The sequence below is a fragment of the Notolabrus celidotus genome, chromosome 4 (genome assembly GCF_009762535.1).
Source record: "Notolabrus celidotus isolate fNotCel1 chromosome 4, fNotCel1.pri, whole genome shotgun sequence".
Lineage (NCBI taxonomy): Eukaryota > Metazoa > Chordata > Actinopteri > Labriformes > Labridae > Notolabrus > Notolabrus celidotus.
The window spans coordinates 13,411,926-13,438,150 of record NC_048275.1 but is presented as its reverse complement, the minus strand read 5'-3'; the positions used below and the strand labels follow the sequence as shown (position 1 = coordinate 13,438,150).

The window sequence follows — 26,225 nt, the reverse complement described above, 5'->3', positions numbered from 1 at the left end:
CCAAGAGAACAGTTATACTACATACTACCTTCAAATGCAGTATGCAGTACATGCTGCATACTACATTTCTAGGTAGTGTGTAGCAGGCCGTTTTGAAAAAACGCCTGTCAGTCGAATCCATTTATGAAACAGCCTTATTTATTTTCTACACAGCAAATCTTAACAGTGAGTGATACATATCATTGTTAAAAGAAAGTAAGATAGAATTTTATTGTCAGAAAACACTACAAACACATGTACAAGACAAAATCAGTGAAGATGTAACAGGTACTGCTTTGTCCAAAATCAGGGGGCCAAAGAGAAGTTCCTCACAAGAGCTTTATTGTCCCTGATCTTATCATCTCTAACCATTCAGATAAGGTTGATTATAAATGATCCCAAATAAGCCACATCAGATTTATAAATGCTCCAGACCTCTTTACTCTGTTTTTCTCCAAATGAACAGATTTGGTGTTCAGTGAAGCATCGATTTTAATATTCCACATTATTTTCTTTTGTCCCTAACTTCACATCTTGTTTCCTTGTACCTATAGACTGATTGGCCACAACATTAAGACCACTGATGATCTCTTTCCACTGGCACCTGTCAGTGGGTGGGCTATGTTTTGCAGAAAGTTAACAGTTTCTCCTTGAAGATGTCTTGGAAGCAGGAAAAATGTGCGAGTGTTAGGCTGTGAGCGACTTTGAGGGCCAAATTGTGATGGTTTGACCATTTGTCAGTGAAATAAAAAAAGAGGAGAGTTTCATCGTTTAGAACACAAATACATCCATTTTAATTTGAGAAAATACAAAAAGAAACCATGTACAATCTATGTACAAACTTTTTGTACAAGACAGTATATTTATCAGCAGATTATATTTGACAGAGTCAGGTAGATCAACTCAGCACCATCAAATAATCCATTTATCTGTCATATCTAGAACACATCCAAACTAATTAGACTGCTATGTCAAAGTCCTGTTTGCTGCAATGACGATGTGCCAACGAATCCTATCTGTGATACGCAAGAGCAATGTCCTGAATGCTTCCTGAACTGATAGGAAGCCAAAGAAATTAACAAAAAATTGCAACTTTTCTTTAAAAAAAAAAAAGAAACATCAAAATTGCTGAATGCAATCTCAATGTATTATTAAGACTTGTGACCCACCTCCCATCCCCATAAGTATTATATCTTCTATAATATCTAGAACAATTCCCAGCAAATAAGTTATTATGTCCATCTTTTACAGCAAAAAATAGATTAACATAATAATGCAACATACTGAGACAGTAATGTATGACGCATCATAGTCTTTGATTTGTTCAGTGGACAACACGTGATGTTACAGGCATTGGGCCACTATTTGCATCTTTCAGTCATCCATATATATATATATATATAACTACACTACATGACACAAGTTAATGACCAGGAACCTTTCCGCCCTGGTAGCCCCCCAGGCCTTCCGAATGCCACTTTTCGCAATAGTGGGACTTAATATGGGCCCTCCTCATGACCTCGTGCACTGCCTGGCACTATACTGACATGGAGGCATTGATAGCTTGGATGTTCTCCATGCCAGTACAAGACACCGCTCTCACAGTGGAAAAAACACTCGGACGCAGCTCCCTACAAGCGAGCATGTGTCCCTGAATGACTGAAGGATGCTTGCTAAACTAAACTCTTCATGGCACTTCAAAAACACTCTAAAAATCTTTAGAGGTATACAATGCAAAACAAAACAAAAAGTAACATCTAAATAGACATTTGACATAGGTGAAGGAAGGAGAGACATCTCAGTCCAGTGTTGTAAATAATGCCTGAATGAGTCGCACAATAAGGGTTCAGGTAGAAAAAGCACAGTAATCAAGTGTAATGAGAACAAATGGTGCATTACTTTGTGAGTTCATGTTAATGCCAGTTTGCGGCATGTACCGTTTTATTTCTGAGCAATGCTATGTTTAAGTACCTCAAAAATACTCTGTAAACAAATTAGAAGCGGTTGTGGCAGATTGCGACAGATGACAAGCTGACAAAATGGAATGTAAACCCTGTAATAACAAAGTCATAAAAACAGGAAAATTAAGGATGTTCTCTCTTTTGATAACCTTTGCTGAATTGGTGCTACCTTCCATCCTCATGATGGCTGATAAACCAGATCAAATCCTGCCTAACTTTTCCTACCTGAATCATCTTTACATCCCTACAAGAATCCAAGACCTTTGATCTTCAAGATACACATCTGTCGTTTTTTCAGCTTAACAATCAGTTTGTCGATTCTATGTATAATGAGTCATTGCCATTATCAAAAAATTAGTAGTTCCTTATTTTGCAGGCTAGCAAGTAAGCCGTTAACAACCCAATTATACATACATTTTACTCACATATTTTCTGAACAGAAAGCTATTTGCTACAAAGTGTGACAACGATGTAATCACAGTTCAAAAGTTCACTTCAGGACGATGTGTATGAGGCTTCAATATAGTTGCACCACACCCAATAGACAGACATTGAACCTCAGATCATTTGGTTTGAAAAAGAAATGCGGCCTATATTATGGATTGAATTTACACAAACATATTTAGCACAATATTATGTTCTTTCCAGGTTCCCAAATTGTTTCTTTTTGTCAGAATGACTTTTCTTTTACAGCCTATAGAGGAAACCAGACAGCATCTCCACTGTGGTCTTCAGTGGGAAACACCAGCACTGTTCCTCCTCATCATAGACCTAATTTAGGTCAATATATATCTAATGAAGGTCTTCACTTTTGACCTGCACACTATGTGATCTTTGTTATTTTTACCTCTCTGATCTGCTCTCCAGCTAAACACATTTAACCCCCAACTTCTACATCTATTCTCTGTCTGCATGTTGGCAGCTAGCAATGCTTAGTAGTAGTAGACATATTATTCAGTGGTATTTGCTCATCTGTGCAACTAAAAGAGATGAGCATTTATTTTAATCACTACAAGCACTCAACAGAGCTGAGCTGCCAGGCTGAAGATGGTGGTTTCACAATGCAAGCTAGTTTAAGCTTCACTGGCTCCAGAGTGATGCAGTTTGATCAAGAGGGGGCGAAGCGATAAAAAAATAATCTTTTGTTTAATATGACGCTAAATAAAGATGATATAGTCAAGACAAAATCCTTCAATATGTAGAAACTAAAGATATAATTTAAGTCTTTTTAAATCTTATAATACTTGGTTTTTATTACTTGATTTTTGACTAGAAAAATAAGTACAAATTGATTATGTTTATGAATACAAAATAAGTATGTTTGAATGTATAAATACAACTCCAGTTTTGTGTGTGAGTTTCTGTTTTAGGAGTACAAGGCTACCACCTCAAACCTCCATCACAACCACAGCTGGATTTGGATCTATCAGCGCCTAAATGTGTGAAACACACTCTTCTATCGCACACAGGCTAACATGAAGAACACTGGTTCCTCTCCAGCATCTTTATTAGCAATCTGTGGCATTGTTGCATTTTCACCCAACTATGTCTGAGCATTTCCCCTTCAAAGAGGGACCGAACACAGCAGCTTTAACTCCTGAGAGTTTTGAGGCATGCGACATCTGGATTGGCAACAGAGAACATCCAAGCTATTTATTGCCTCTGTGCCAATCATGTGCCAGGCAGTTGCTCCGATCAAAGGAGGACCCATTTATGCCCACTTTTATGCAATATGTGGCATTTCGTCTTTTCGACATTTATTTCTTTACCAAAAAAAAACATTCAGAAAATACACCACACGTCTTTGTGATCCCAATTCTGCCGCTGTTATCACGGCAAGGTGTCAACGGTGGGCACGCATCTGCTGTTTGTGTTAGCTCGGCTCAGTCATAGTTGGGTATTTTTCTTTTGATGCAACATTTTTTTGTTAGTAGATCCAAACCCTCGAGAATCTTGTACTGTTTTTTATTTTACATTGACTTTTCACTTAGAGCTAAAATCGAACATGCTTTTCCTTCAAAGGTGCACCATCACATACAAGCCGATGGAGGAGATGACAGCACTGACCAGCGCAACACCTGAAGGACAAACGGCTGCACACACACACACACACACACGCACACACACGCACAGCTTGTACAAAACATAAATGCTCCAGGACGCATGAAGGACAGAGTAGGTTCTTTTTCATCCTTCGCAGCTTGATCGACCACGCTGTATCTGTTATAGAAAGGGCTCAGGCACATATCATGCGGTAGGAGCTGAAAACAGAGTCACAGGCATTATGATCTGACGTATCAGCAGAAGACATGTAGGAACAGGGTTTTCTCTTTCAGCCAGCAAACACAGACGCCGCCCCATTCTCTGAGTTTTTTTTTTTTTTAAAGTCTACTGTTTTGCAAGATGACTTTGCTCTGCAGGACTGGAATGCTCTCACTCAACATGACAAGTCAACAGTGAAGTAGCAAACCTTAAGCAACGACATGATGTACAACAACCTAAGAACAAGATTAGTATGCCTCTGAAGCCGAGTAGCCCTCCCTCCCTTCATCACCTACTTCCTTATGGACATTGTATTTTGGAGGGGAATCAGATGGTTCCAGTTTTTCTGTCAAAAGAAACTTGTTCAGTTTTAGTGCAAATAGAACAGAAGCAGACAGGAGATATGAAGTCGATGAACCCAGCTGGTTTGACGTGAAGCATCTGGGCGGTTCTTTGGGAGATGATATGATCAGTTCATCGCTGCAACCCACATCCTCTGGGAACCAGCGGTCTCAGCCGTTGAGTCTGGTCACACGAAGAGGTGAACTATTGCAAAGAATTACAGGAAGTACTCTTTTTTTTTGTCAACTCTTAAAATAATTCCAAAAAGTGCTAGGGGGAAGGGGCTGTACAATCCTTATTTGATTGTCATTATGTACATCACTATGGATACATTAATAAATAAAACAATGTCCAAGAGCATGGAAGTAACATTAAAGGTATACACATAGGAGGTCCCTTCCAGTTTGGGTTCCTGTCCGACTCTTGATTAGAAGAATGAGTGAAGAGAAATGTTTCAGTCTTCAACATCCCTGTAATCATCATCATCATCATCACTCCTTCACAGGTGATCTCTTCCCGTCTCCTGTGAGAGATCGCACAGATGTCTGGTGAGTCAGCAAGAAAACCCTGTGTTCAGCATTCGTCTTCAACTTCTCTGATTGGTGGAATCAGACTACTAGTGGATTTGTATTGGTTGACTTGGTTGGCCATGTGAGTGCTCATGGGCTTGATCTGAATGTTCCGTGGGTAGGCATTTTCTGGTTCATCTGTAAACCATTTCTTTTCTGAAGAGGACAAGGCAAGAGAGGGAGAAAAGAAGGCAGAGTCAGTTTGAAGAAGTATGAAACATGGGATTACTTACAACCATACTGCCTCAGTTTAAGTGATAGATTTGCATGGCATTCGTTTTGATTAGCATCAAACAGCCAGGTCCAGATTAACGTTGTGTTGTGGTGTACTGAGCCAATTTAATGTGTCAGGTTTTCTTTGGTGTTATTGTTTCATCAAGTACAGCTGTGTGAGTAGATGGATGCAGTACTGAACCGTCAGAATATCATTTAACTGACTGATTCTATTTGATTAATACAACATGAGAACAAAATGTTTTTTCTCAGGATTGCTGTTATATTTTTGAAGCAGATCAGGTCTCCAAGATTACAAAAGGAATTCTAATTTCCTCATGTTGTTTAGCCCTGCTGACAGTTGATCAGATGGAGTTTAGTTTGTGGTGCTCACATCAACAGTTACTCTAGTTTCAAACCAACTTCTTTCAACAAAGGAAAGAGTCTGAAAAATTACTTGAATTCTTTTCTATTTGGGTAACCAAACTAGATTTCTTTTGAGATACAAGTGCTACTGTTGCATATAAATTAATCACAAAGAATTACATGGAGTTTCAGCATGGTTGCAACTTTCCATGGGGTTAGAGCACAAATGTAAAAAATGTAAACTTATCCTGAATCGTATTTCCTTCATAACTAGTTTAATAAAAGTGAAGGGACAAAGGGCAAGGAAGAGAGACTGGAGGATAAACTATTTGCAGAGCTTCAGTTCCTGTTTTTTTTTTATTTGCTAGCAAGCTACAGCTTAGGTCTGTGTGCAGATTCATTTGCTACTTGAGTTGAATAAGTGTGGTCCAAACTAAACACTTCTCCAGTCTTCAATTCGGTCTGATTATTTTTCAGCATGGACTGTTTGAGAGATGTTTACATATACCTTTTGAATATTTTTATTCTATTCTGCATGCACCACAGATAAAATTCCATTCACTACAATTACATGAGCGCAGAATCAGAAACTACAAAGGCAATTATTGTAAAACCTTAGAATGTCGCTGTTTGGATTTGTATTACCTCAACAATTATTGTGGGGAAAGTCATTTTGTAATTTGGAGGACCTGATCATTTAAGCTATTTATAATCCTTTGTTTCTTTTAGGTTACTTTTGGCCTTTTTTTTCTTTATCAGGTAGGACAGCTGAAGAGAGACAGGAAATGTGGGGGGCAGAGAGTAGGGGATGGCATGCAGCAAAAGGGTCCTGGCCAGGAGTCCAACCAGTGACCACTGTGGTGAGGGCTATAACCTCTTTGTATTTAATAATCATTAACAGTTTTATTCCTTGGTAAATATTCTTTAGTCGGCCAAGAGAGCACTGTTTCAGAGCAGGGTTTGAGAAAGAAGTGTGCCAGTTCTCAGAAGTTTCTGAACTCTCTTCTGGTACTTCAGACATGTGCAAAGCCATTTCAGATGTCACTTCCTTTTGGGTAAAGTTGTAATATCAAATTTAAACTCTGCAAATAGTGTGTGTATGTGTGTGTGTGTGCATCTTCAGGTACATCCACACTTGCAAGTGTGGAGATTCATTTGTGTGTTTGTATGTGTTTGTGTGTAGGTGCTCTTGTGTGTGTATGTGCGTGAGTGTGCATGTGTATTACAGCACAGCTATTTGATGTGCAGAATTGTGCCTGAGGTAAAGCAAGATGTCTGCCATCTCTCTCCAGAGTCTGCAGCTGATACGGTGAACTCAGCGATGTTGCCTCAAACCACCATATCAGGTGCACAGCGTTACAAGGAGGGGACTTACATACTCATCTCCCCCTTCAATTTAGACTCTAAATTAGTCACACCTCCCACTTTTTTAGTGTGACCGATAGCACAGGGCTGGACATACTTTGCTAAAGTTGTGTGAAGAAGTATGCAATTGGCTGCATCAGGGGATTTTGAATCAGTTTGACCTACATGCGAGCTGTGATCTAGGTTTGTACAGTTGGGCAACATGTTGTTACACTTTGCTTTATGCTGATGCCAGTACAATAATAACCTACTGTACTTCAAGAAGGGAGAAAAATGTGACACCCAAAAGTCTGCTACAGTCATGTAATAGCATTCAATTAGAGGGAAGATGCGCAAACACACAGACCTCTCACACAATGCAAACCATCTCAAGTTGAATTAAATCAAAAGGGCATGATTGATGATGGAGAAAAACAATGTGCAGAAAGGTTTGTCTGGAGGAAAGGAAAAGTCATATCATCAAGTGAATAACTGAGGTAAAGGCACAAAGAAACAGGGAGGGGGAGGGTTCGTCTCAACCTCATGCAATGTGGAGATGGTCCTGAACATGGCAGGGAGGAGGCAAGAGCAGCAGCAGACAGTTTGCTTTCCAGATGAAAGCAAAACTTAAACTGAGGCATGGTTTACTTAACATCTGAAGAACAGAATAAATAAAACAAACTCCCCTCGTCATAACAATACCCACAGGGGACATCGTTATGATCAGAACCCCAGTAAAGGTTGCTAAGTCATGCAGAATCGTTAACTTGCATACCTGGGCCCATTCTATTCATCCTTGTTGCACTTCAGAAAGAGAGGTAAGTAATCTACTGTAAGTGAGTAGTCTTTACAGTCAATACACAACTGACAAATGACTATCAATCTAACCAAGACGTTTATATTTGCTACTATGGTTTAACAGTGTATCATACATCTTTATTTTAAGATGTATTCAGGGCTTACTATCTACCATTTATTATTCTTAAGCCCCATGTGAAGAAAGAGTAACAAATCTGCATGCTTTAGAGTAGTCACAATTAAAAAATATTTACTCTCCCTGATGAAAATTAATATATAAAATATAATAATATATATATTTGAGGGGGGGAATAATGTCTGGATAACATAGACATCAAAGTATTTTACCAAATTTTAAATAATTTAAAAATCTTTTAACAAACAAAACTGGAAATAAGAATCTATTAAAGAGGCTACCAACATGGACATGCAATAAAGCAGTACAGATGCACCATGAATAACAAAATATTTACATTGCTTATGAGGGATGGTCTAATGAGCAACAGCATATAAGTAGTGTTAGCCGAATGCGCTCTAATATCAATATCAGGTCGGTCACAATACATAACACCCATGATCGTACTGATCATGTGCTCTAAATGTGCACAATATCCACCACACAACAGTTATTTACTACACATGTATATTAGTTAGACACCAAAACGGTTAAATACCAGAACAGAAACAGAAACAACAGATAGACTGAGCGACATACTGTGTGTGTTGTGTTCTAATATGTAATTATTTCTGGCTGTGGTTGAGGCCTTTACTGTCAGTGTTTCCCAACCATATTGGCTGTGCCACCCAAACATGGTGGTTTTACTGTTTACAATGCCTCAGACGTCACTAGTAAGAAAGACTATCTGAAAAGGCTTCGACTGTAATAAAGAAGCCCAGCTTTCCACAGAGGGAGTTAACCAATTTCTAAATGTCATGTTATGATTGCTGTGATGTGAGAGTGAAGACCACATGCAGATGACTATGAAGGAAACACACAAACAACGGGCATGGATGCAGAACACAAATCACACAAACAAATCACTAACACACAATACACAGTATCAGTGCATGTGTCATCACAGTCTGCACACAGACACACACACATTTAAACTACAAGTCAAGTATAAAACAATCAACATGCATGCTACAGCGCTACTGGACAAGTGAGTGCACATACTTCTGTTTGTCGCGGGCCTCCCGGGTCTTACTGCTGCGGTTCTGCCGGTTGGAGGGAGGGACGGAGTGGACAGAGGAGCTCTTTTTGCTGGAGGAATGGGAGGAGTGGGAAGAGTGGGACAAGCTGGTCCGGGACTGGCCTGCATTGTGATCGAACTGCATGAGGCAGAAGATCAGGTCTGTGGGCACGAGCTCAAACTCATACGGTGGGTTGGTGATCACGTATCTGAACGAAGAAGGAATGTGAAGAAATGTTAAACTTTTAGGATTCTTGTGCAACAATGATGACAAATACATTAGATTCTGGCTTAACCACATCACATGAACAAGTTTAAAACCATGTGGTTTGATAAATGGGGCTGAAACCGATCAAAGCTGTTTGAAAATGAGCTGCTGAACTTCAGTTCTTAAGTCAAAGAAATACAAACTGATGTATCAGCAAAACAGACAATTACTGAAGTCAAAATTAACTTTGAAGTTTTGTGTTTTCTATGTAAAAATCTGAACATTTTACAATAAACACATATTTTAATCTTGATGGAAATTTGCATAAAATACCAAGAGGCATATTTCATGAGAAATATGTTTGCACATAAAACTTCTCACAATGATATTAATAATGTTATTCAAGCATTGAGTAATATCCAATTAACATGTACAAAGCTTATTAACTTACAAAGTATCATAGAACTTGACTTTGATTGCTCCCAATATTTTAATACAGAGTTCACTGTGTAGCCCTTTGTTTAGTCACTGTAGTTAGTTTTGCATGTTCTATAATTCTCTAATAGAAAGACAGATACTGTACCGTTTTGTACACTGGCTTGGTGTACTGATATGAGCGTCTCTTAATCTGTAGATTCCAAAGCACAACATGTTGTATGTCTTCAGCGCTTTACAGAACAAATCCCCGTAGCAGCCGCCGTCCTGCAGAACAGAGGAGCAAACACTCAGTCAGAGTTGTACAGTAGAGCACCCTGAGTAAATTCTCTGCTGAAGTTGTGCAGAGTACTGAGTGTTCTACTTTGCAATTTAGATTGTAACAATCAGCAATGTTAAAAACATGCCATAATTCATCTGAGAGAAAGCAGTTCTGTATAACAATAACAAAAAGATGTTAAAACAAGGTTGGAACCAATCAAACTTTGAATTTCCTTTGTAATGCTCAATGTTCTCTAAAAATCCCCTTCCATCTACACCCACTGAGGCCTGCTTTGCGTGATCACTGTTCTTCACATCGGATTAAGGACCGCGAGGAGTGTAGGCAGCCAGATGTGTGCTGCTGGGTAGTGCCAAAATGTGTCATCTTCGCTTAAACATCCACTTACCCCCAAGTCTGCAAATGGCCCATCGTAGAGGGCTAGCTGAGCCACGCGACACCTGTCTCTGTTGGCCAGTGTCTGCGGTGTGCTGTAGCCCCCTCGGAGAGCGTTCTCCTCAGCTAACAGGGCCTCCAGCTCTGGTGTGGCTCCCCCTGTGACCAGCGTCCGAATCAGTGTCAAGATGTTATCATTGAAGTACGTCTGAGGAGAAGAAACAGGGGGTATGTGTAAGCAGATGCCGTCAGAGTCACAATCAGGGAGGTGGCAGATGTTGGAGGAAAGCAGAGCTCCTATTATGATGACCCTCCACCTGTCTCCTCACACTCAGCTGACTGGAAGGTGTGAAGGAAGGTCATGGAAGATGACAGAGGACTTTTTGCTGGTGTAAAATACATACACCTACAATTTTACACTTTTATAAAAGATTTAAAGGCTGAGTTCACTTTTTTTAAATCAGTTTTATCAGTTTATCTTTAAGTCATGATGTCACAGTTTGGCTTAATCATGTTTGATTAATTCTACGGACACTTATATCTGATGAGCAATTTTTACAATCCAGAGAGATTGTCTATTTTTATACGTGGATAACATAAAGGTTCTTTGTTAAGGCTTCGGCATCCTGAGGATAGGAAGTCTAGCCTCTCTGTGCTAGTCCCCAGGCTGCTGTATTGCCCCTATGGCTGCAGGAAGGAAAAAGACTTTGACCCACCCATTGTGTGGGCGGCTTGATTTTGTCTTGCAGTGTTTCTATTGCATCTCCTCAAGTCTGGGAAATGCTCCTCTTCTAACATCTCATGTTTGTGATCAGGACTAGTCCTGCCAGGTGCTGTCCCCAAAACAATTCATAGTTTATTGAGAACTCTTGTTGGGGAACAAATGCTGCTATGGATTTTTTTAAATGCTAATTTCCCTTCCCTCATTTTACCAAATGAGATAGATGAGACAAATGTGGTCAACCATAAAATATGTGTTTTTGTGAAGATTGAAAAAGTTTTCTGTAAGACTGTCTTTTATCCAGCCATTGACTGTATTATTTTGATCATTTAAACTATTTTTTGGTAATTCAAACCTTCAAATGAATTGTGATTCTCTCTTTTTTTTTAAAAATATAAGTATTTTAGAGTAAATTTGCCAACTTTGTTAACTTCGATGTAAAAATGTAGGTTACGATATTACCCAACATATGCACTAACAGTGACGTTTCTCTGAACAGAGTTAATGTGGGACTGCATCATGTTAAAATGAAGCAGCTATAGTGCTTTCACAATGCACTCTTTTTGCTGTAGAAAAACAGTTCCCCACACACTGTATGATGTCCGCCTCCCTTCTGAAACAACGATTTGACTGCTCTCTGCGGGTGTCAGGTTCTCTTGTCCTTCAAGCCGATCAGGACCTGCTTTTGCTGCGTGTGAAGACAGCCGATGTCACTCGGCAGCCGGGCCAGAGTGGCAGCTCCTCTCCCCGGGCCCCTGACAGGCCTGCGGAGCCTCATGATGGATGAGCACTGTCCATTAGCCGGCTTCACCTCTGACCAGTGCCAGACTACAGCTGACGCCTGCTCTACTCCCTGCTCAGCTCGGCTCTGCACGCCCCTCTAACCTCTCACTCACCGAGAGGGCTGCTGGAATTAAGCCGTCACAGCACCAAAGGGAAAACCGCAGCCGGTCATGAGAGGAGGGGAGAGGAAAAATGAGGTGTAGAGGGGGATTTCTTTTTCAACCCTCCTCTTTTATCTTATCTCCAGCGCAGCAATGACACTGTCAAAAGATGAAAGAGTGTTTCTTTGGCCTTTTACAGCCATGCCTGTGTCACTGCTATTAAACCAACCCTTAACACTTACTTTGTTAAAAAGCTAGTAAAGCTTTTTTGAGTTCAGAACCTCTTACTCAAGATGCCACCAATCTCCCTTTTAATGTGAGAAGAGCTTGCAGGTAGGTGTCATGATGTACCGCGCTGATCATTTACAAACTTCTTCCTATTGACAATGTCAAAATGTTTTTTTTTCCTGATTTTCTTGAAGTGCGGCACATTTGGTTTGCACCAATTATCTCAGAGTCTGAGATTTGACTCTGTAATGTTTATTACTACTACAACTTAAGGAAATAAACGTTTTATCTTGTTTTGCAACCCTTTGTATTTATTTTTTATTAATTGTTCTTAAATTATAAATTGGGTTTTGCTTTCCATCTAAATATTATACAATTCTATATTTCTTTACATTTTTATTGTGTCTGTTTTCATGTGATTTTCTTCCTCATTGTGAAGCTTTTCTAGCTGCATTTAAGTTACCCACATTAAATCATGATCTGTGAGAATTAAGAACACTGTTGCACTGAATATTGATTTAAATGCTTATCAATGGAGTTAATAATGAGATTAAATAAATGTTTATAGGGATTTTTTGGAGTTCTGACACTTTTTGATAATTAAATATGCCCCGGATCAAATTGACCCAGGAACATTATTGCTGTTCCTGAGAAACAAACATAACAGGAGGGTTAATAAAATGTGAAAAAATCTATTATTTATTGACAACTCAGTTAGTGAACATCAGAGAAGAAGAAGATGACAGCAAATTTAATTATTGTATATACTCAGGTTGATATCCTGAAATTATCTGGTCCATATTTGGAGTCAGACTCACTCTAAAGTCACTCAGCTCAAAAGTTGCTTCTCCTCACCCTGATGGTTCTGTCACTGCAACAATATGCAATTGTTACTCAGTGGGCAAAACATCTCCAGGTATTTGGTGGGAAACCTCGCTCTCTGAATTTTGCTCAGTTTTTGCAACTAAACACGGAACAATAAGTAAATCTAAATAATAGAATCAGTTTGAAAAATGGATGACTTTGGAAAGCAATTTGAAAAACACTCCAGTACAGCCAGCATGCAGGGTGTTTGGGAACTCACTGCGCTCATCAGAGAGTCGAGCACACTGACAGCGAAGGCGGTGCCGCAGGCGAAGGGCTGAGTGAGGTACAGCTCTGTGTCTGGGTCGTCATCATCATCTTGGTCCAGGAACTGAACATTTGAGTCGTTCACTGGGAGAGGGGAAAGAGGGAGTTAGGGACTGGCACTGTGAAGAAGCATTAGCCAAACACACAAACACACACACTGACACCAACACACCTGAGAGTTCAGAAATACAGAATTCTATGTTAAGTTACATTTGAAAAATAATTTAAACTGTAATAAAACAGTCTCATGTATAAAGGTTATTGACCCAGGACTTTAATTTTGAAATATAATGTAACATAGGATGCACATTATATTTTCACATACAATCTCAAAATGAACAGTCCCTTCTATGTTGAATCAGAAACATTAAACAGGAACTTTATTTCTTCTCCAAACAATTAACATGTTTTGAATAATTTTTAAAAATATTATTCTTTTCTTTATGTACAGCATAATTGTTTGGATAGTGAAAAAAGTTATATTGACATATTAAAAAGTTATTTGGCAATTCTATAATTTTAAAAATCATCATATACCACATGCAGGGTGCATTTCAACATTTAAACACACAACAACTTGAGGTGAATAAATTGTGGTACATAATGCACACACAGTGATAACCATTGTAGAAGTCCCCGAACTTTGAATCATACATCAAAATATTCTGCTTGGATACATCAGGAGACACTGTCAAATAAACATGCTGTACATATTATACAAGAGACAGTGACTTTGTTGACTGTTGAACCTGCACAAAGAACAAAATATCACTATATCAGAGGAATGGCTTTAGGTCCTATTTTGATGTGTACAGTAAAGTGATCAAATAATAATGAGACTTCAACAATGGCTTCTATGTCACATTAAAAAAAACATGCACTTTTAAGATCATGCTTTGTCTTTCAGAGCTTTGCTGGATAAATGTGTTGGTCACATCATCACCTTGAGAGAAATATTTACCTGTGGCCTGGACATCAAATTAAAGCCAGGTAATAACAAGCTTTCTTTACTTGTGATAAATGATGTATCAGGTCTCCTCTGCATAATCAGCTAAATGGCAGAGTGATGGAAAAGAACCCCTAAAATAACAGGCATATTTTTTTCTCTCCCTTCATGGCTAAAGCAGCAGGATTTAGTAGTAAGTGCTCCACATTTTGAGCATATATTTTCCTTGGATTTTATTCCTAGCAGCAGTGGGCAGTGGAGGGTCTGTGAACCAGCATTACTTGAAAAAGAAGCATCATACAAGTTTCTGTTTGACTCCTTCGATAACTGAGCCTCAGAGATATGGTTTGGAGGAGATAAAAAAGAAACTGGAAAATACATTTTAAAAATAAATAAACAGCTTAAAAGATGGTTTGATCTGGAGTTATTTTGTTTTGATATCTGATTCTTCCCAGGCTTCCTGTGCTCTGTGGAACAGAAATGTCAGTCAAAAAGACAGGGGGCTGATGCAAACAGGCCTGGGCCAAAGGAGTGAACTGTATGTGTGTGCGCTTGAAGAAGGAAGGGAGGGTGAGAGGCACGGGGGGTGTTGCTATGAAAACAGCCACAAGGACAGACTGAGCATGATCAAAAGCCAAGTGATGCTCGGCAAACGCAAGTGAAAAAAAAAATGCCCCAAAAAGAAAAAAAAATCATTAAAAAAGGGGCCAAAACAAGACAGTCAATTTCATCCAGAACGAATAATAAAAATGTGTTCAAAGTGAAGCCATGGGAGCAGCGAGGGCCTTGACTGCAGCCAGATAAATCAAGACAAGCTGATGAGGAGCAGAGCGGCGGAGCGAGGGAACAAATGGCAGCAGAGGACAAAGGCTCGGCTTACCCAGCTCTGTTATCATTTGTATGTTGGTTCCACTTTTTTTTTCCTGACTAAGTGAAACCAATGGCAGTAGTTTGCCAGGTTTAGCTAATGGTGATGAGACAGTGCAGGGAGGGGGAGAAATGGTGTCGTTATTGAAACAGTTTCAAAGACTGCAATAAAGGCATTTCTCTGTTTGAGTACTTGTGTCAACTCCAGAGTTATTCTCAGACATTCATGGCAGATACAGCGCCAGAGCTGTCATGGCCCTGGACCACTACATCAACAACAATAAACTCTTTCATAGTGAAACAGTGGAGGGGATTAACATGGCTTTATCCTTACACACACCTACTCTAAATGCCAGGCTAACAAAATTGATCATGCAACTCAGATTAAGCCTATGTTTATGCTTCAACTTGACGTTAATCTGAATCTGGCTCTGCAGGCTGAAGATACCAAAATGCAATTACTGCACTGGAATATGTTCCAGTGAGACATGCAGCCGTTATTTCCACTGGATGTTCTTCATTTCCTGACCAACAATGGTATCACATCTAGCGCTGCTGTAGCTGTGGAATTCATTAGCTACGAGCAAGCTGTGGCACAACACAAGAGCTTCTAGCACTGAGTCAAAGACAACAACCGATGACTTCCACATCGGTAGCATCTAGTTCTGATCATTACGTATGCAGCCAGCAGTCTAATGGGAGAACATCTCTGCAGGTAATGGCTGGCGCGGTTACAACTAACATTAGGTAACTCCTTTCTCTTTCTGGCCTTTTCTTAGCTGGCCTCATGCTCCAGTGCTCCCTAATTGGGTCAGGGGAGACAGAGTAGCTGGTCTTTGCTGCTTTAGAAGCCCCCTCAGAGATCTGAAAGTTTCATGAGTCCCCACCACCAGTGGGAATACAGCCACTGCCATTGTTATTAATAAATGGACCCATTTTGCAACCAAGGCAGTTTTTTTCCCTCTACCTTTTCACTCTCTTTCTTTTTCTCCCTCTTCTATCCTCTCCATCAGGCAGAGTTTCTCTTGTGCATTAATGGACAAATTGCAGGACATGTAGCTGTAGTCTTAAAAAATGCCTGTCTGACATGCTCAAGTTACAGTAGGCTGCATTGTCCTCAGAGCAAAGATATTTCCCAGTCCTACCAGCATATGTTATTACCTCTTTATAAAAGCTAGCCAGATCAAATAATACACATAAGGAGAGGAACCGCGTTGGGAAAAGCTATCATGAAAGTGAACAAAAATCCCACAACTCACAGCCTCCAGTCCATTTGACTTAAATGAATTGGAACTCTTGGTTGAAGCATGACGATTAAGTACAATTGGCTTTATGTATCTATTTATGTATATATGTATGAATAATGAGTTGATCCATCCATCCATCATCTACACCGCATATCCCATTTGGGGTCACGGGGGGGCTGGAGCCTATCCCAGCTGTCATTTGGCGAGAGGCAGGATACACCCTGGACAGGTTGCCAGCCTATCACAGGGCTAACACATAGACAGACAACCAGACACGTTGACACCTACTATTTTGGTTGACCAATTAACCTAACCAGCATGTCTTTGGAATGTGGGAAAGAAGCTGGAGTACCCAGAGGGGAACCCACGCTTGCAACGGGAGGACATGCAAACCCCATATAGAAAAGGCCTAAGCAGGGATTCAAACCAGGAACCTTCTTGTTGTGAGGCAACAGCGTTAACCACTGCACCACTGTGCAGCCCAAAATAATGAGTTGTTTAGAGGTTATTTGCTTAAAGCATGCAATTTTGCATTAAGGGTGGGTGGAGAGAGTTTTACCTAGTTCAGTGATGATTGGGATGTTGGATCCGGTGGTGACTGAAGCCTGACGCACAAAGCCATGTACTGGACTGCTGTCTGGAGATGACCTGTCCATTCCAGGAGGCGTGAAACCTGAACACGAAACACATATTTATAGAGATTAGCATTGACATGAAGAGGTCACATCCTGAAACTACAGCAGAATAAAATAGTTTCAAAGACAACAACTGGTCAAAAACTGCATACAACAAGAGAGACAGGTTGTGATACCTTCTTTTGCCTTAATAAAATGATCAATTTCCCCCTGAACTAATTCATTAAAGAACTACCTCAAAGTTCATACCAACAAAGAGTGCTCTTTGAGCGTCCTTGTCCATTTAAGTCCTTATTAAATGGATGGCTCCCTTTTTTAATGTGTTTGTTTTTTTTAAGTGAGGTTGTTTCAGGTACTCATCAAAGATCTCAGTCAGCTCAGCCCCCTTTGCTGAGAAACGGACAGAGAACCGTCATGGATACTAGACCACCAGTATTACCACATAATTTAGATCATTTCAAAATGTCTGACCCAAACATTATGTTGGTGTAGGTGTGGGCTATATTCAGAAATCTGTCAGAGCTTTGCTTTGATATCAGAAAGCTAATTTTGAAACCAAACTATCCCTTTAAGAAAATACATTTTTTGGAACTTATTCTAAGTATTCTTAAGTATTTGTGTTTTTGTCATCAAGGTTATTTATCAGGGAACTTTTTTGAGAAGTCAATACTAAAAAAAGATATACTTTCATGAATTCAAACTGCTGAATTCTCAATAGTCATAGGCTGTGACAGCTGTTACTGAGACATGCTAAGCTTGTTATTTTCAGAGGGCGTTAAGATGTTTTATTTTCTCTATCACGGCAAAGGAAAAATGAATAAATTAACTTACCATAGACACTGATCATAGTAAATATATATTTTTTTATAAAAGCATGGAAAAATCTAGAAATAAATTGGATGATTTTAGAGAGCAGAGCATATAGATAACACCGACACAGCACTGTTTATGCAGTTTAGATTTTAGCCCCTTTTATACTGTAGCCAGTCTACTGAAATCTTCAGAAACCTTTTTGTAATGTAGTCGCCAAGTTTTGTTTTGTATGGAAGTGCAGCAACCTTTTTTCCAAGGTTAAGAAAAACACATTCCCAGCAAAAGGTTCATTTGTCATCAGCGTGTTTTATCAGAGTTGCATTACAAGCATGAGGAAGTGACCTGGAACTCTGTATCACTACCATTATACAAAGTGTATGTCAGCCCACTCAGCATGAAGTTGTTGATGTCGCTCTCTGTGTCATTCAAATGTGTGGATTGACAGAGAAAAAAGGAAGATGCAGAAGAAAGCTAAGTGAAGAGGCACCTGCCTAAAAAACTGCAATATGGATACAGAGCTTTTAGGGGTCAGCTAAGACATATTTAGCATTCACATCCCTCCATCAACGGGCAGACATAAATTTTAAATGTTGTTCATTTTGTTACAATAAAATTGGTGAAGTGGATCCTGAAAACCTTTTATCGGAAGTGGCGTGGCTGAGAACCATGAAATACAAGTGCAAGTGACAGGAGCGAGAATTCACATGACTTCACATTTTTGCATTTCCTCAAAGTGACAAGTAAACACCTTAAATCTGTAATGCTATATGCATAATGCATCAACTGTGTTTTGACATCCATCATTTAGTGCTGACTACAGCAAAATGCCAGCTTATAGTGCCACCACCAAGGAAACATAATGCAGGGAATATATTCAGGTCACAAAGTTTTAAAAGGATTGCAAATTCTCCATGCATGTGTATGTGTGTGTGCCTTCCCTGTCAAGAAACTCAATGAGCTGCTTACATTACAAAAGAGATCTCCCAGCTCTTTGCAACAGAAAATACACCAAATAGTTTAGTGCACAGCAGGAAGCACACACTGAACTGAAGCATGGATAATCATAACTCTTGTTATTCCAATTACTGAACTTGGAAATAGCTGAGGTTTGACACTTTGAGTCAAACAGGGAGCATGAGCTCAGACAGTGCAAACATCATTTTGTCGATGTCCATAAAGGATGATGTGTACTCTGCTGGAGAGTGACAGCAAGTTTTTGGATAGTGCCTCTAAAACACTGCTCTTATTGTATGACAGTGAACATGAAGACAGTACAGAGCTGCAGAAGAGCAGCTTGCGCTCTGCTCTGTATGTACAGCAAAAAGTGGTTGTTGGTGAGAACAGGGATACATGAGGCCTGCTGCTGAGCTGCTATCAGAACCTGTTAGGTTACAAGCGCCTCTGAAATCGCAATGTGAGCTCTTGAAGTTCAATCAGAGAGCTGTATCTGTTTCTGCATTTAGAGCCAGAGGATGCAAAAATAGATGCACTGTATTAACCCCCTGATGACTATGATCTTTAAAACATGCATCTCTATATATTTAAAACCTTTATAACTTTAGCAAAAAATAAGTATAGTTTTACTTGAGTCATCTAAGAGGTATTGCACACTTAAACAAGTTTTTAAGCTTTAAACTAAATAATATGTGCTATGATGAAACACATCAATGCTTGTGTTAATGTTGCCATTTCTCTCCAAAAGTATACAAATCTAATTTCGCAATTGAAAAATTGCTCAACATACCATGTAACCATTGAAATCAGCCCTGAGCCCTGAAAGCAGATTCTGATCTAGAGTTGGTTTATTTATGCCGTTAAATATAATTTTTAAAAAAGCATGTTAACATCCTCTTATCAACACCAAAGAGGACCTCCTGCTAAAAACTTCTCCCAAAATTATTCTTTTTTTCTAATTAAATTTAAAAATGTGTTTTTACCTCTACTGATTAATGCTGACCATAATCACTTGGTTATTATCTAAAATTATAATCCATACTTTGAAAACCAGTCTAAACAAACAGTATCTGCTTTGCTGGCTGTTTTTGTTGCCTCTGTGAGGCTTCAACTTCGCCTTTTCATCAACAATGTACAATAGACAAGTGAGATCTGGGTTACATACCCCCTTGTCCCTGTAGCCCCCCGGGCACAGCTATGCTCTGTGGTTGACTACATGTTACAGCAGCCGTGAGATGTTCTCCCCCAGGAAAGCTCATGTTTACTTATTCATTTGCACCTTCTTGTTTTAAATTCTGTACAGGAGCACTGCTCAGAGGAAGGAATCCCCAAAGCAATACCTATGATACAACAGCAGCGTCTGGACATGTGGATGTGCTTCCCTGTGTATGCATGATCGCTTGTCACTGTGGTGTGTATGTGTGTTTTCTAAAGTGAAGTATTTATCTCTGAAATGGGTGGCTGATGTAAGACCCAATTATTGATGACAATAGGCTCCATCCATCGACCCTGAGAGAGGATGTAGGCTAGTGGGCTTCCTCACTGGAGGTGACTTTCTGTGAATACTGCTCCCAAGAGCAACGTGTTCTAAGATTTACCCTGCTTATTGTTCCTCAGTGGCAGTGCTATCGACAGCACATCACTCACTCAAGGCGGGTGAAATAACAACATTGGCATTCTACTAAAACACGTTGAAGTGCTTGGCTCTAAAAAATAAATGGCCTCTTGGACCTTCAACTTTGATTTGTATTTACAACAGTCACTGTGGTGGCACTAAATAGTGCTGAGCTCGAGGCATGTCATGCCTTTAGGGCTAATCATAAACTGAGGAATACCTGTTTGTGGATGTGTGTGGAAAAACTGTGGCAAGAACGCCTGTGTGTGTAGTGTGTATGAACATGCACACACACATTCAAACAGGAAGGTGCATGTGTGCATGTGTCACTGTTTTGTTGTGACTAATGAGGAGCAGCTGAATTGGCCTGCCTGGTGATTTGTACTTGCTGCTTAATGATGATGAGGCCTGATGGGATGCCAGGTTCGTGTGTTTGTCTGCAAACATCAACAATCTGTTCCAGACGATCTGCCAGACACCAGATCAGGGGGAACAACATCAAATGACACAGTCATGTTGATTACATCATTAAAAAATATTATCAAGGAGATTTAGCAGCATGTAATTACCAGGGACAAGACTGGAATCATCAGAAATTATGTGGAGCAAACACTCTTCGAAGGCTTGATGAAGCAATCAACACAACGTTTTGTGTGAACTTCTTCAGGAGTTACAGTAAAGTCTGTTTAAAGATGTCACTTACAACAAACTTGTAGAGTATTTCAATTAAGAGCACTTAGCAGGCTCTGTGTTTGACAGACTACATCCACTCCTCCTCAGTAGCCCACTTAATCTCCCTCCCCTATCTTTTCCCCCTCTTCTTCTTCTTCCATCTTTGACTGCTGTCTTTCCTCCCTGCCACAACCTGTCCCCTTTGGGCAGCAGTGCACATAAAGTCTAATAGGACGCTCCTTACCTTGGGAATTAGCCTGTAAGACCCCAATGCTGTCATCAAACTGCATAGATTTGATGTTGAGTGATGCCAAGATGCATTCCTTATCCTGGAGAGAGGCGTCTTCGATATTGTTCTGATTGGCTGACAGTATTACGCACATGTCGCAGAGGTTGATGTTGACAGCCCTTAAATCTGCGCGACTTAATGGTGTACCCTTCAGGGTGAGGAGAACAGAGAGAAAGAGCAAGACAGAGAGAGAACACAAAATGCAGACAAGAGACAGACATAGGAGAGAGAAAAACAAATTCATGAAGTGAGAGGAGTGGAGCTCTGGGAAATTAGTTAACAAGTATTCTTGTTTCGAGGCTATGACATTCCACTGATCTAAGTGGGCATTGGAGAATCACAGGCATGGACTAATCTAAAGGCTAGCCTGTGCTGAGGGCTGTGTTTGGGATTCTCCTCTGATCATCAGTCAAGCCAGGCCTAACAAGCTCTAAGGCAGCAAGCACGCCATCTGTGACGGGCACTGCAGCTGTAACACATAAACTCCATTTTAGATATGCAGGATGTGTCCCTGCTCTGTATGAGGGGGGTTGACTGCGCTCTTATGGAGTGATCATTCAATTGAGTAATGTGTGATCAAATCAAACTGATGATCCCTCTCAGGATTTCAATGTGCATGTAACTTAAAATGTCAATTCTTTGTTATTTGAACAGATATCCTGCTTAAAATGTGTCTGCTAGTGCAGAGTGCTGGCACACTTACAGGTAGTATGGACACCTTGGGGAAGTTGTGCAACGTTTCCCACTCTCTCCGCAGATAATCCAGCGAGCCCACAAACACAATGGGCTTCAGCTCATGGTAATGGAAGTTACTGGCTCTTAAAGGCATCACCAGGTTTCGCAGCCCCACTAAAGCGGACGTGACATCCCCAAATATACAGACCACTACATGACCGCTCAGGACTGTCATCGAGGCTTCACTCCGGGTCTGCAGAGAAGAAAGGGACACAGGAAAGAGGAGGAAGAGCAGAGGGAGAGAGGGATGAGAAGGGGTGAAATTAGCAAGAAGAGGAAGAGTTGAACCTGCTGTGACAAACACAGAAATACAGAACAGAAATAATGCTGTTTTAGACAGCTGTTAATGTCCATGAGGTAGAAACTGTGGTTCAAACTGTGTTTAAGCGTCTGTAATAAACTGTTATAAACCCAAATTAAATAGTCTGTTAACCAATTATTAAGATGATTTATTTATTAGTGTATAATTAAAATGTATCCTTATTATTTATACACAAACAAAAGTTTGGTTAACTACTATTCTGTTTATAAGCAGTTTATGGAATACTCAGAGAGCACTTTACCAGAGCCAAAACAAGAACAAAATAAGGGATCTCTTTTTTTTCTCTTTTTTAGAAAGGGTAGCTGATTCAATCAGGCTGAAAAATGCAGTTTGTAAGATTTTAGGCACATGGAGAGCGTATGACGAGGGCCCTGTCATAAATCACAGAGGTATAAATAAACAAAGCTCCTCCACTTTATGAAGTTCATGGTGAAAAAGAAGAATGTAATGCCTCGCTTTTAAGATCTGTCGCCTGTCACTGCAGCTTGATGTGCATTTGATTGCAAGTTTGTGTGTATGTTAAATAAACTAAATGCTTCTATGATGCCAGTCTGTTTGAAACTATAAATGTGTTTTTGTTTACTGGAGACACAACAGAACAAAAAAGGATGACATTGAAACAACTCCAAAATGGCCAATAATGTCAGCTGCTTGCTTGTTGCAGTTGGATTAAATATTTTAGCCTCTCATATATAATGTACATATATAAAACATTATTTAGTGACCTGACTGAAGCAGGAAAATTCCTCAGTACACCCGCAAAAAAAAATGACGGGTAAAGTACTGTTTTTAAAAGTGAGTGTGCTAACTACACAAGAATCCTCGCTCATCTCCATGTCTGTGTGTGTCCCACCTCTTGGACAAAATGCACACTTGCAAGAAAAATGCTCACATATTCTAGTAACTTATTTTCTCCTCAGATACAACAAGATGATCAGAAAGCTTTAACAGGATAAGGGGAAAAGCATCAATGTGAAATCTCAAGCCTTTTGAAGTAGAACATTCCCAAGTTAACTATTGCTTCGCTGATCATGACAGTAACTTAAGTTTTGAATCAGGAAACAACAGGTAAAGTTAAATTGGGAACCAGAATCCAATTTATCTTCTTTTACTGCATTCATTCTTATTTATTTTTAAGCCTCAGGACGGCAGCCGAGGTTATTTGTACTATATATTTATTTATTTTTTGTCCTACAAAGACCCTGAGTAGTAACTTTTCTTATGTATAGTACTTTTTGTCATAACAGAATAAATGTAGAAAAAAAAAGAAAAAAAAGCGAGTGTCACTGGTGTACTGATCAGACAAAAGCCACACATATAAATGTCAAATACATCTAGCTGTGCCTCGTATTTGATGTTTTATCTGGAGAAATAATCCCACCGAAGCCAAAACGCACCAACCTAAATTCTTACAAACTGCCTTGTTTAAACACCCAAGAAAACCCATGCGTTGAGTGTCAAAATGCTGCTCATAAATCCTTAGTGGATATATGAAATAAACAACAAACTCACCTTGAAACAACAGAGAGGCATTGAGAGAAATTTCAATAGATATTAGTATGTGATCGTATTACTGTAGAACTGAGGGGAATGCTCCCGAGCATACTTTGCCTTTTGTGTGCATATTCTATATACATCAGGGGACTGCAGCATCCCACTTCTTGTCCCACTCACCAGGATGACTTTTTCGATGTCCTTTGATGGGCACCAGTGAAACATCCCTGTCGAGTCATACCTCTTCACGTTCATGTCCATGTTCTCGATTTGTTCATTTCCAGGAATTAGAAGGGGATCGTGTCGACTGATGAAACAGAAAAACATGCATGTTATTCGATTATTTTGTAAAATAATTGAAGTATTTTGCATGAAGTGGTAAAAGAACAGCTAGGTTTGTTAACATCGATTTAATGGAACACCTTAAAAGCCTGCTCTATTCTCAAAGTGTTACACTTTCCACAGCACTGTTCGCTGTAGGTTGTTTAATTCACTCCACAATTCTTTCTTGTCCTTGATGTCAAGTCATCAGATAACTCAAAGACCCGTGTGCATGCCGTGGTGCAGAGAACAGCAAGACTTGAGTGCTACTGACTGAATGGCATGACAACGCAAGGCCAATTACCAGCTTTTACCCTCTCCTTCCAGTTCCTGACTCCATGCAGCGCAAATAGTAAAAGCTCCAACAGGCTCACACTTTAAATATTTCAGGAATTTGCCCAATCACATTTTGCTTTCCCAACTGATGGCCATTAATGTTTCAACAGCATGTCACAACCAAACAGGCTAATCCACAGCAGTGGGCTGCTGAGTTTTATCCGGTGTAACACTGACCATGAAACAGCTCCTGTCAGTCCTGCTACACCGCCTCTCCTTTTCTTGCACTTATCCTACAAGACGAGTTCTTACAGTTCTCCTTAAACTATTTCAGTAAATTCTGCTCTCAAAACACTAGTTCAGGACATTTAGTGCTGTTTTTCAATAAACGCCCTAGTAGTTCTTTTACAGCGACACAAATGCAATTTATTTAAAAATTCAACCCAAATAATGACTTTTTTGGTTAAAACAGAATCATACAGACTCCAAAAACAGGAGAGTGCAGAGAGACACACATTTGAGTATTATGGGAGAAAACATCTCAAGAATCTGACATACATCTCTCTCAGTATCACTCTCTCTATCGTCTATCAACACTGTCATCGCTGACAAGGCTTTGATGTTGCCTCTTCCTTCAGCCTGCATTTGGGTTGCATACTATGGCAGGAAAAGTAAAAGTTAAAAAAAGGAGCTGTCAATTAGCCACCCTCTCTCTCCAGCTCTCTTCCCCCTCTTTCCTCTATCAGTTGGTGCAGGTGATAATAACACTGACAGCATTTAGTGTTTTTACACTCAGCCTGAATCTTTCATCCAGAGGCGCGTGTTGCGCCAATCAACTCCACAGAGCCCCCGTCACTTCAATCTGCTCAGCTCTGCTCGCCTCCACACAGGGGCTGACTGGCGCATGCAGGCAGGCTGCCGCTCCAGCTCTCTCTGCCAAGACAGCTATCTTTCACAGAGCTGTCAGCTGTGTGACTGGCAGCCTGTCACAGGCTCCACACACCTCCTTCTCCCTCTGCCTTCTCTCTGCCTCGGGTTGAACCTGCCACTAGTCTTGGGGAGAGCAGACATGACGTCTGAGCCGTGGTGCCACGCCCAAGGGATATCAGCTGTGGATGATACTGTGACATCCTCAGTGATAGGATGCATGTCGTCAGTTATGACCCGTCAAAAAGGTTTGTGGGAGCAGTGTTAATGCCACTGTGTTAATGCCAACATAAATGTGCGAAGGATAGGTCAGCTAGCACGCGAACACTGTTTAAATGTCATCTTTGGACTTTACAAAGATGCATAGAATTTGATTTCTGAAAAACAAAACAAACAAACATGTATTTTTCTTTGTTTGTTGAATTGCAGGACTTCTAAAGTACAGCTTTTATTACAATTTACCAATTTAATTTAATATACAGTGCATCAGATAACAAAGCAAATACTGTCCCTGGGCGAGATACAGTATTTTAACAGATGCATTTTTATATAGGACAAATATTTCCCTTACAGCATATCTCACTCCAGTGCCTCAACCCCTCTCTTTCCTCCTCCCTCCCTCTGTATTTCAAACAGAGTTGAGTTATTCCAGTGTATCACTCTGCAGTCACAAGCAAGGGATGGGCGTGCTCCCCCAATCCCCCTCTGCCAGACTATGAAGGCAGCCTCTTGCTTTGAAAATTTTCCCCATCATGCAAACTGACAAAGGCATGCTTTTCAAAAGCCCACAGCCAATCTGTTGATCATTATTTATTTACAAAGG

The 26,225-nt window shown here is 40.0% G+C and overlaps 1 protein-coding gene across 2 annotated transcripts in view; it reads right to left on the bottom strand.

The window, feature by feature from the left end:
• Positions 1-236: 236 nt before the first annotated feature.
• Positions 237-26,225, bottom strand: part of kcnma1a (potassium large conductance calcium-activated channel, subfamily M, alpha member 1a) — a 180,937-nt gene continuing 154,948 nt past the window's right edge. The window contains exons 22-30 of one of the 2 annotated variants that reach the window (XM_034682229.1): positions 24,059-24,185; positions 22,031-22,255; positions 21,283-21,475; positions 16,909-17,022; positions 13,243-13,373; positions 10,339-10,533; positions 9,819-9,937; positions 9,012-9,236; positions 237-5,269 (exon numbers count right to left, since the gene is read on the bottom strand). In XM_034682229.1, coding sequence (XP_034538120.1) covers positions 5,248-5,269; positions 9,012-9,236; positions 9,819-9,937; positions 10,339-10,533; positions 13,243-13,373; positions 16,909-17,022; positions 21,283-21,475; positions 22,031-22,255; positions 24,059-24,185 — 1,351 coding nt within the window. In that variant the 3' untranslated portion in view covers positions 237-5,247. The remainder of the gene's footprint in view (positions 5,270-9,011; positions 9,237-9,818; positions 9,938-10,338; positions 10,534-13,242; positions 13,374-16,908; positions 17,023-21,282; positions 21,476-22,030; positions 22,256-24,058; positions 24,186-26,225) is intronic. The other variant, XM_034682231.1, reaches the window with a different exon arrangement.